At 36.0% G+C, this 11,395-nt stretch overlaps 3 protein-coding genes across 3 annotated transcripts; all 3 read right to left on the reverse strand.

The window, feature by feature from the left end:
- Positions 1-1,373: 1,373 nt before the first annotated feature.
- Positions 1,374-2,940, reverse strand: LOC108819221 (60S ribosomal protein L18a-like protein). The gene is made up of 4 exons (XM_018592219.2): positions 2,591-2,940; positions 1,960-2,041; positions 1,698-1,815; positions 1,374-1,603 (listed from the first exon to the last, which is right to left on the reverse strand). Exons 1-4 carry the CDS (start codon positions 2,808-2,810, stop codon positions 1,544-1,546), a joined length of 480 nt encoding a protein of 159 aa, XP_018447721.1. The 5' UTR covers positions 2,811-2,940; the 3' UTR covers positions 1,374-1,543.
- An 869-nt stretch (positions 2,941-3,809) lies between these two features.
- Positions 3,810-4,470, reverse strand: LOC108821038 (uncharacterized). The gene has a single exon (XM_018594086.1). It carries the CDS (start codon positions 4,314-4,316, stop codon positions 4,032-4,034), a length of 285 nt encoding a protein of 94 aa, XP_018449588.1. The 5' UTR covers positions 4,317-4,470; the 3' UTR covers positions 3,810-4,031.
- An 821-nt stretch (positions 4,471-5,291) lies between these two features.
- LOC108822861 (ubiquitin carboxyl-terminal hydrolase 15) lies at positions 5,292-10,323 on the reverse strand. Its single transcript, XM_018596047.2, has 15 exons — positions 10,065-10,323; positions 8,892-9,479; positions 8,422-8,782; positions 8,123-8,300; positions 7,942-8,025; positions 7,731-7,858; positions 7,546-7,634; positions 7,351-7,436; positions 7,111-7,273; positions 6,903-7,026; positions 6,654-6,811; positions 6,484-6,568; positions 6,187-6,399; positions 6,058-6,119; positions 5,292-5,979 (listed from the first exon to the last, which is right to left on the reverse strand). Exons 2-15 carry the CDS (start codon positions 9,305-9,307, stop codon positions 5,454-5,456), a joined length of 2,673 nt encoding a protein of 890 aa, XP_018451549.1. The 5' UTR covers positions 9,308-9,479; positions 10,065-10,323; the 3' UTR covers positions 5,292-5,453.
- Between the last annotated feature and the right edge of the window lie 1,072 nt (positions 10,324-11,395).

Genomic DNA, 11,395 nt, shown 5'->3' on the forward strand with positions numbered 1-11,395 from the left:
GTAATTACCTATGTTAGAGAAAGGAGAGTTCTCACGCAATTGTCACCTAAAATTAATATTTTATTATTTTTATTCCTTTGATTTTCATGAGTGATGATTTAGGTAGGTATTTTGAAATTAAATAATATTTGCTGGATAAAGGTAATTTAGTCGCAGACAAAAAGTATGTAACCAGGCGGCTTTGTTCGTTGGAGACGATGAATAGCAATCTACTCTTTTAAGAAACGTAGACAAGGTTCATTATCATTTACTAAATTGCATGGCTCAACCAATGCGTGCGATTATGCTGCACATATTTCTTTATTGTGGATACAAGTTTAGTCATTAAATTCAATATTGTAACAACGTTTATGAATAAATAACCTAAAAGTCGAGTCACAGTCGGCTCCATTGTTATAACATTTAAAAAGGTGGGACGTCCCTTTCTTTGTGTTATGTAGTCCAAACCTCCAAATCTGTGTCGTTTGTACAGAATAAAAGTTGTTTTGTTCGGTTCATACCGAATATAGCAACTCTTCTTTTAAGACATAGTGAGGAGGTATATACTTATTGCAAAAAAAACAAAAGTTGGTTAGAGAAAATAAATTATTCCTAAAAATTATTGCCTTTATACTAATTAGTAATTTGCTGTGTGAACCAATTTTTTTTTTTTTTTTTTTGACTTTTTAGAAGAAAGAAGATTTGAAATTAGATAAATGTACTAAAAAGGGCAAACGTTTACTGCCTTCATCCGTCTAGAATCTAGATACGATTTTGGACACTGCCTAAACTGTCAACTGATGTTGAGTCTTGGGACCCACGAAGGGAACTTGTTACCATCCATGTTTGGGTGCACCCTTGGTTGCCAATACTTGGTCAAAGTCAGTGATCCATCTCTTATGCGACGTTACATAATTCCCAAACTTCAGCGGGCCTTGCAAGAGTTTTAGATAAACCCAGCAAACCATAATATACACCAGTGCAGTTGTGTTATGAAGTGGGGATCTGCAATGCCGGTACCAATACATATAATGGCTGATTTGATGGAGAGGTTCTTCTTCCCCAAGTGGCCGGATGTGTTGTACTGTACCATTGGTTGTGTTCTAAACCTCAGTTTGAAGAGATCCATAAATGGTGTTATGATTGGAAAGTATTATTCCCACAAGAGCTTTCAGCAAACGAGAGGATCCAAAACCACTTGAAGCGTGGTTTAGATATATTGATGGAAGCTATTGAAAGAGTTGAACTATCACAACCAAGGGCAAGTGCACAAAAGCAGAGACACATTTGTACAAGTGAAGGAGTTGCTTTTCAGACCTAAACCGAATAGAACGCACAATGGTTTCAATATGTTTATAGACTCAGTGAACCAGAAGCTATTGGCCAAGAAACAATAAACAAACCATCTTTAATCTTATTTTTCTTGCAGATAAAATAACTCGAATCTTTTGTTAAGTTTACATCCTTTTTTTTTCCAAGCACCACGAACATATAATAATACAAAACGAAATGTTTGTCGACACCTATACAAACGTTCTGACTTGACCACAACAGATTGAAATGATCACCAGTCTTCTGCTCCTTTAGTTACACCAAGAACCACAGCAATCGTTGCAAGAATAGCCTGAAAGTGTTTTTTACACATCATTATGATCAAGGTCCAACGCAATCAAAAGGACAAACATGAAAGACAAGAGATATAGTATTGAATAACTTACAGCGATGGTGCAAGCAATGTATCCTGGCTTCTCCCTGTGGTCAATCCTCCTTCCAACTATCATGATGAACATCCCGACGTACCAAGGGATTGCTCCAAGGAAAAACCCAACTATGAACCTTCAACAAGATCAAACACAAACTCTATGAGATAACTAACAAGCAAGATCTTGGTATGGATTTCTGTCACTGGGGCATTGTTGAAAACCAAGTGTAGATAGTGTGCAAGAGAAAGTTGAGAGATTAAAACAAAGAGGAACTTACAGGAACCATCCAAGACCAATTCCACAGCAAGGAAGGCGGCGTTGTCGCACATGCACAGGTCTTCCTTCAGCAATACCATATACTGAAAACAGAGAATAACCAGATATATTAAATAATAAGAAATGATGAAGATGCATCGATTCCTCCTCTTGCTTTTGCTTTAGACTTGAACAAGAATGAGACATGACACAACAACGTACTTTACAGACTATATAACACAAAACCAAAACAATTAACCACTGCTAGAACCTAAAGCTCCGAAAAACTTTAAAATCTCAAATAGTTGAACATACAAACCCTAAATTCTAGCCAAAGATCCAAACTTGAGAATCTTTTGCTCAAATTGTTGATTATACAAACCCTAAATTCTAGCCAAAGTTCCAAACTTTAAAATCTTTTGGTCAAATTGTCGATTATACAAACCCTAAATTATAGCCAAAGCTCCAAACTTTTAACATTTTTTGCTCAAATTATACAAACCCTAAATTCTAAATTGTTGATCATACAAACCCTAAATTAGTTTCTACTGCAACAGAAAACACGATCGTCATCAATTTTCACTAAAATCCAAACCCTAAATCCCTAAATCTGAATCAGCAAATCTCCAATTCAGCAAAGAGAAGCAATATACCTGGAACGGTTTGATAACCGTGGGCGTAGTGAGGAGCGGGTGGATCGTAAACTCCAGGGGGAGCCGAGGGTTGAGGAAATCCAGTGACCGGAGGAGAGTTCTGCGGGCGCGGAGGAGGATAATTGGAAACACCTTGAAACGTACCGTATTGATGATGATGATGCTGGGTACCTGCTTCATCAGCGAAGCCTTTGCTTTTGTCTTCTTCTCCTTGACCCATCCTTTTAGCTTCAGCTTATCTTCTTCCTTTTCGTCTCGATCGCTCTCTCTTTCTCTCTGACTCGAATCGAGATGGAGATATTTTTTGCAACGCGTTGAAACTATCGAAGAAGTCTTTTTAATTTTTTTTTATTTTCTTTTGGACCCGAGATAACGTGTATTTTTATGGTTCGGACACGGAAGTATTATTTGTGCCTTAACAACCACCGACTGAAATGTTTGACTAGGGTATTTAATAATTACGATTAATTAGTATTTTATTAAAAAACAGTTTAAGAAATATGTGGTTGTGGGAAGGATTATGAGATTAACTAATTTCTCTTAATCATTAAAGCTTCACATTGGTTTCTTATCCATCTAACTTTTTTTATCAACAATCAATCTAACTAATCAATTATCAAGAAATGATTTATGTCACCTAATTTTTTTTATGACTAGTGAACAAAAATAATACTGCTACCAAATTGGAGAAAATTCAGAGATCTGAATGTATAAGCAAATTCATTTTCTTGTTTTCTCCTTTTCTTTATTTAAATTTCGCAGTTACAACTGTCAACTTCATTGTTAATCTTTATATTATACTTTCTTTCTTTCTTTAAATTATACTTTCAGTGAGTGGAATTTGTTTTCTCTTCTTTTTCCCCATCTAAAAGTGGAGCCTTTGGCCCTTTGCCTTTAATTCTTAGCCAGAGAAAATTAGACTTTGAACAATTAATTATGTTAAGAAGAAAAGAGTTATTAATTCAAATATTTGAAAGAAAAAAAAATCAATGGTCTCAAATGGTAACTGTTAAATTGAATGGGAAAATTAATAAAATACTGAAAAAATATTCAGTCAAAGAAATGAAAAATCCAGAAATATATGAATTTGTGTTCATTTCATTCCTCGAGGAAATTAAAAAAAGATTTTTTTTCATAATTTTTTTCATTCATAAGAAAATGAAAGGAATAGAATAGATCCCATAAATCTACAATCTGATTAAAAAATTAAACAGAGGAATGAAAAATTCACCATCACTTTTTTCCTAAAGTGTGGTCTTGTATTCAAGAAAGAAAAAGGTTTCATTACAGAGCATCATGTATTAAAACATGGTGAATATACGTATATATAGAGATGTGATACTCCTACTCCAAGCTTGGTATTGAACAATTTACAAGTAGGAATGATCAAAGAAAAATTGGAAAACATGATTGTAAAATGAAAATAGAAACCAAACTTTCTTCAACAAGCACAAATATCCTGAGAGCAAACTTGGCCACCGCAATCATCACCATCTACGGATTCAGAGAATCCTTGGTTACTTGGGACTGCAATGACTATCACCTTCCCATCATCTCGTTTACCTTCTTCCCGTTCAATAAGATTCTTCTTTAGGTCACTCAAATCTTCGTTTGTCTCTGTCACGGAGCTATGAAGAATGGAGAAGCAAGTGAAACAAGAAAACACTAGATTGATAGCAAACAAGGCGATGCAGAAGATCACGACGATACAAGTGTAAGTATCCATTCTTTTTGGAAACTGATCATGATGGTTGGCTTACAAAAATCAGAATCAGTTATATGTGTATATTGTCTCCTCTAAGAAGTGAGAAGAAAACGTAAATCTGAAAATGTTTGGTGTGTTTACATCTCTTTTTATAAGAAGGACACAATTATATATTTCTTTTTGGGTCTGCGGTTGAGAATATTTATCAACGGATAAAGGTGGTAAGCATGACAAAAGCATGTCTCTTTCTTTCCTTTTCACCAAATCTGTTTTCTCACCAACTTGATCTTCGGCTGGAACCCTATGTCCAAACAAGCCTAGAAAACAGTTAATATGAAGATTCTTTCTCCTACTAGTGAAGAAGATGGCATGCTAGAAGCAAGATCGATATAAGTATTTCTTATATCGACTAAGAAAAGAAAAAGGATATCATGGTTTTTGAAAATATTATACTTTACTAAGCATTTCCAAGACAACAACTTCTATTGTGTTTTCAGATAGTGAACTTGCATTTGCAGTTTATTTGGTTTCACCCGCACAGTTTCCTTCACTTCAGGGTTTGGTAATAACATCTGAAAGATCATATCATAGATACATCAAGAAAAGCATCACTACCACAAATAAAAACTTCATTTTAAAAGGAATGAGCTTGTGGCAATCTGAATTAACAAACTAGACTTGTTCTTCCACTTATCTGATTCACAGATTAATTTATGGCCACAACTTTATCATTGACTACTTGCACATTTCTGCCAAACAGCAACCCTACATTATCTTAATTTTTTATTAAACTACAAAGAGACAGAATGTTCTAACCTATTAATGACAGCTAGGCATTGGAGAGACCTGAACAAACAATTAGAATATGAAAAGCTTAAAAACTATACTTGATTTTAATCGTTGTCAACTCTTCAGCTCTTTGGATGCTCAGTATCACTCACCGTACGATCAAACAAATACAGAAACAGGAGAATATGGTAATATGAGATTGAACAGTTGCCCTGAACCAAATTTAGATATATCATAAAGACAAAAGAAAATGGATTAGGGCACTCGAGTTAAGTATCCCTAAGAGAGATCTAAACATATTTAAAAATCATGGGAGGTTCAAAACAGAATCCTCTCTACTCTCTTCTACTACTACTATTACAACAACTACTACCAGTTTTGTTCATAACTGTAAGTTTGATCCTGACAGTTAAACCCCGGGTTGGTCTCATAATTTACATACATACTCTGCTGGTAATAATCCTGGGATGAGGAGGAGTCCATCACGACCGTGTTGTTGTGGTTCGTTTCTTCCTCCACGAAATACCGGGTTTCAGGCTCGGTACCTGAGAACATTCTGCAGGCGACCGTGTTGTGTGGCGAAGGCTCCGCGTGTTGGTGGTATAAGTTGTTGAAGATGGAGAAAGGAGAGTTAGAGTCCAAGACGCTGCTGCAACCGTCAGTGTAGTCCACGGTGCTGAAAGAGTCTCTGGTTGATTCTGTGGTGAACGAAGCTTCGTCTGAGCTCGTGAACAGAGACCACTCGCTTGATGACTCTACGTTCTTCTTGTGGTGGTCCGCTCTCGGTTTGATGAATCGGTTAACCGGTTTCCTCTGTTCCTTCATCTCGTCTCTTGGTTGTGATTGTGAATGCCGAACCTGAGCTTCTCCGTTGTGTTGAGGACGCGGATACGATCTGCAAAAAAAAAAGATTTGCATTTCTCAGAATATTTTGACACAGGAAATGAAGAAACTGGTGTATGTTCTTTCTTACCTCATGTAGAACAACATATAGGCTCCTTCTGACATAACTTGAGTCATTGGCACTTGATGAATCTGCAGAGTTAAGTTCAGAAACAGTTTGTGGCTCTAACTGCATCTAAGGAAGAGGAGGAGGATTTACCTCGGAATCGTCAATTCTGAACCAATTGCCTCTCAAATCTTTGACATAAGAAATGTAATGACCGGAGAAAGATGCGTTGAGAGTATCCAAGTGAACTATAACAGCGTAAAGCATATAAAGCGGAGGAACATCTCCGGTTCTCGTCATGAATGGTATCATATCCAGCATTTCAGGAAAGCTTATACACTTGTTTATTTTCCCGTATCTTCCTTCCTACATACATACAAACAAAGAGTTCTTTTTTTTTAAAACCCTAAATACAAAAGTAAAAATCTTTAGTAGTAAGTAACTGATTACCTGGAATCTCTTGAGAACAATTGTGAGAATGTTTGGTGCTTCATGAATGCTCAATTCTTTCCTTGCTCTAACATATCCAGCACACCTATTTAAAAAAAAAGGATGATTCAGATTCATTACCACAGAAGAAGAAGAACAACAAAACAAAAATGGAGTTTTGGATCTAAAACCTGCTGCATCTATACATATTTTCTCCATCGAGATCTTCTGGTCTAGTAAACTGGGTCAGAGCATCTTGAAGAGATTCTACCCATCCGTATATCTCTAGTGTGAGATCCATTATGTTCTCGTATCTTTCTGATTCGTGACCACACCTCAAGCATTTCACCTGATTTTCAGAGAAAGAAGGAAACAGTGAGACTGTGTTAAAACTAAAACCAAAGTAGATATACATCAAAAGCTAGGGAAGATTCAAAGACCTTTGAGCGGAGACGTCCACCAAACATATGTTGAACTAAGGTGGTTTCTTGCAGTCTTGGATCCACTTTAGTCTCACCTCCAAGTCTCTCCAAACATATGGATTGCATAGACGCAACCAAAAGCCTATACATCCAAGTAAAAATGGATTAAGAGAAAATCAAAATTAAAATGTCAAAAGAGAGGATTCACACTGAGGAAGAAAAAAACCTCAAGAACTCATGAGCATCTTCTTGACTCCCATCACCAATCTGACAATTGATACTCCGCATCTGTGAGAGGATTCTGCTCGCGGAAAGTGGACCTCCAGATTCTCTAAGCATCATTACATGTTGCTCAAGTTCACACATAAGACACCAATCCTTCCCAGAACCTATTCCGAAAGAATAACATTATATATTTTCAGAAGTGGACTACTAAACTTGTAACAAGATTGGGAAAAAGCATTACAAGATCTTGAATGTGATCGTTGAAGCAAATAAGCAACGAGTGGTTTTGTACAAGTTAAGGACTGCAACACAGCGTTTGCATAGCAACTGGAGAAGAAAAAGGTAAAGTAAGTTAAGACAGCACATAGGCATTACACAAAACGGAATCTTCCTGTTATACAATCATTGCTCAAAAAAGAAGTAACTGAGGCAATACCTGTTTCCACAATTCACGAGGCCCCTAGGTGATAAGTAAAACACTTCCCACTGAAAGAACTTAACAAATTCCTCGTATGGAAAAAGCATCTGAAAAAAACAAGAGATATTGACTCAGATAAATAGGAAACTTAGAGATAGAATTGAATTAGCAAACAGACAAATTATATGGACAGGGAGACTAACTCTCAGGTTTTGATGTCGATCATCATGCTTTGTAGAGTTTCTTAAACCCATCATTTTCATTAAACCCATGGTTGAGGAGATGCCATTCCTTTCTTCATCAGCGCATGTATCCTTAGACCTAACAGTCTCTGGATTATACATAATAAACATGAGACACTAGTACAAAAACAACACTATTTGTGTCAAAGAAAAACCACAGAGAGACACTTACTTGATACTGCAGCAACTTGTCCTTTCTTACTCGTCTCTATGCATGACTGTTCTCCAGATTTGCGCAGTGCAGCGGTTCTGGTCCCTGGTTTAATTTCAATCCACATTAGAAAATGCAAATCTTAAAACTGTATTAGCCTCGACTAGAGTAACTTTCATTAGCTTGTGGATATAGGACTCACCGTTTGCAGGAGATTGTGCGTTTGGACAACCAAAAGAGCTTCTTGCTCCCATATTGCTTTCACAACTTTCTTGCATACCATTACCACTTCCAAAAGTTTGCCCATTCATTTGCATACAAGAGTTATCAACAGAATGCCTTCTAGCATTTGTTTCCACAGCACCGATGTTGCTTCTCGACTACAAACACAGTCACTAGGTTTAAATTTCAAGCACCATGGAGACTTTTAGCAAGAGACAATAACTGTCTTGGCTAACTAATACATGGAGATAAAAAAAAATGTTTTGAGAACAGCTTTACCTTAAGTCTAGTGTGACCCTTCTTGTTATCGCCAGCAGGAAAAGCAGCTTCACCACTAAACGATTCTCGGTTGGACTTGGAAGAAGGATCTGGTTTCCCTACGCTTTTTCTCCCTTGCGTGTTGACTTGTGGTGTAGAGACACCCGAGCTTGCAAATTCTACAGAGCTTTTTGAAGTCTTTCCCTTCGCTTTCTGCTTAGCACTGTTACTACTATTATACATTGAAGCATCCGTGTCTTGGTCATGCAAAACAGAATCATTCTCAAAGGAAGCCCTCTCAGATGAAGAAGGGCAAGTCTCCACAGGGATACATTCGTCTTTATGAGCTAGCCTCCAGTGAATTATTTGGCACTGCCCAGAGCTGCAAAAAACGTCAAAAAATCAAGTCCTTTCATGGGTTAATAATGTCTGTCTTCAACAGGTACATCTCTTAAACTTATATGAAAATCAAAAAGGTGGAAATATATTACCAGTATCTAACAGATTTGCATCTCGAGCAGCGAGTCTTAGCAGGACTAAAACACCTTGCACATACATGAATCTCCTTATTAACAGGAGCCCCACACGTAGCAGCTATAGACTCAGATCTCTGCTGCTCAGCGACAGTCCCACTCACACCAGCCACAAAATCATCTCTTACAGCAGGAACGGACTTGGTCTTGGTTCTTAGAGCTCTATTCTCAGCCTCAAATCTTACACCCCTATTCACATTAACTTCAATCTCAGCCCTCAAAGCTTCTTCAGCTGCCATCTGAGCCAGCAGGTTAGCCCTCCCTCTCTTTTTAGAGATATCACTCCATTTTCCTAATAATATGTAAGCTACCACAGGAAACACAACCAAAACCAAGAACAGTAAAGGTATGTCCGCTCCCCTTGGTTCGAGCATGTCCCTCCTAGCCACGCATTCATGACCCGGTTTTACAGCTTTGTGAGTGTCTCTCTCTTCGGACTACAAAGAGTTCACGCAGCCATAAAATCTCCAAAAAAACCACTCTTATGAGACGCAGTAAGATCTTATCTCCAGGTTCAGACTACTTAATCTCTCAAGATGGACAGCACTGCAATTAAATAAACCAACTGAATCAGTTCATTTTCTACTCATTAAACAAACATTTGTCACAGAACACTGAAGAGTTTCATAGATTGATTCCCAGGCATGAAACCATCTGATCTACAGATTCAATTCACTCACAAGTGCTCTCTGAACTAACAAATCGAAGTAACCCCCAAAATAGAATAAAAGCAATATCAGTGAAGAACCCAGTTTTTACTAAATCTGAAGCAAAAAGTGAGTTTCAAATGTAAGAAATAGAGCACGAAAGATCCTAACTTTTAGACACTAGACAACTCCATAGATTAAAAAACTAGAGGGAAAACACTCGCGATCCAAACGAAAGGAGCTTAAATTCATAAGAACCCTAACACATTATCCCACGAAGCAGCTCAAAATCACTCTCGAGCGGACACGGATCTAACTAAAGCTCGTAAAAAAAAGCCTCCTTTGTTCTACCAATCTAAGATTCAAACACCCACTAACCCATTTTATTACAGTAGCTCAACAAGAAATTTTGACAAAAAAAGAGTAAAGCTGAGAGAAACGGTCCAACATACATAAAAAGAGAGGAAAGAGTTGAGCTTTGTACCTCTTATCTAGAGAGATGAGATGATGATGAAATGCAAAATAAAAAGGAGAGAAACCCTAATTTCACCCTTATCTTCTTCTTCTGCCCCTCTCTTGTCTTCTTCCTCTTTGTGAGAGCTCGAGAAAAGATGCTTTGATTCCTCGAATGGGTAACGCACACAAACAGTCTCTTTGTCTTTCTCTCTCTCTCCTCGTCTTGTGCTCTTCTCTTCTCACACTCTCCGTCCTGTTAAGGCTGCTGTTTTTTTTTTTTTTTAAGAACAAATTATAAAGCAGACAATTTAGTTGATAAATTAAACTAAAATTAGGGCATAGTTTGAGACAATTAATGTCGGAATATTTCTTTGTAATGTCAAAGATTTGGATTGAATTATTACGTAACTACAATTAGAGAAAGTAAAATTAAACTTGCCTTGTCCTAAGCATACATGTCACATTGGATTTGCTAATTAAAATAATTTAACTTTATACTTTTGCCAGGAATACGTAAGCTCTGAAAAGGGTATGAAAATGACTTCTTGTTGGATGATCTTAAAACTCTATCCGACGGTCATAATAAGTTTGCTTCACCTAAAAATATTAACAGAATCATCCCAAGGAAGAAAAAATATATAGACCAGAAATGTTATAACTTATAACCGAATGTCAAATCACAAAAATGAATGATAAACACACATTTCCTGGTGTTCCAAAAAAAAAAAAAAAAAAAAAAAAAAAAAACACACATTTCCTACAAATCAATAATAAAAAAAACATCATCATATGTTCTTGTATTAGTCTTTTGCTAATGGATTTTATTGGTAAATAAATTAGTCAAGCTCATCCCACAAACGTGACATCTCTATAATATTATTTGAGAAGTCAGTTTCCTACGTGTCGCGCTCACGTTAACTCTCACGATGGTTGATTACGATGATACCCTTAATGAATCAAATATATCTAATTATCATTATTAAATATTTATTTTATTTTATTTTTCTTTTTTTATTTAAGTTTCCTTTTTCTTCAAATAACCTATATATAAAGAAAACTTATAATATTAAAAACGAAAATATCTTTTATATATAGTGTAATTCATAATAAGGAAATTTCACAAAATAATCTTGATTTTAAAGTAAAAAAAAAGTAATCTTCCCTTTTTAAAAATAAACTTAAAAATATAATATATATTTTTAAAAGTATTAAGCATTTTATTTAAATCGATATATTTCTCATATTATTACAAAATAATTTAAATAGCATAAATTAAGATATCTTTAATGAATAAAAATTAATTTAATATTTTTATGTTCCCTTTTATATTTTTCAAATAACATGTATGATAAAGAAAAT

The sequence above is a fragment of the Raphanus sativus genome, unplaced genomic scaffold (assembly GCF_000801105.2).
Source record: "Raphanus sativus cultivar WK10039 unplaced genomic scaffold, ASM80110v3 Scaffold3327, whole genome shotgun sequence".
Lineage (NCBI taxonomy): Eukaryota > Viridiplantae > Streptophyta > Magnoliopsida > Brassicales > Brassicaceae > Raphanus > Raphanus sativus.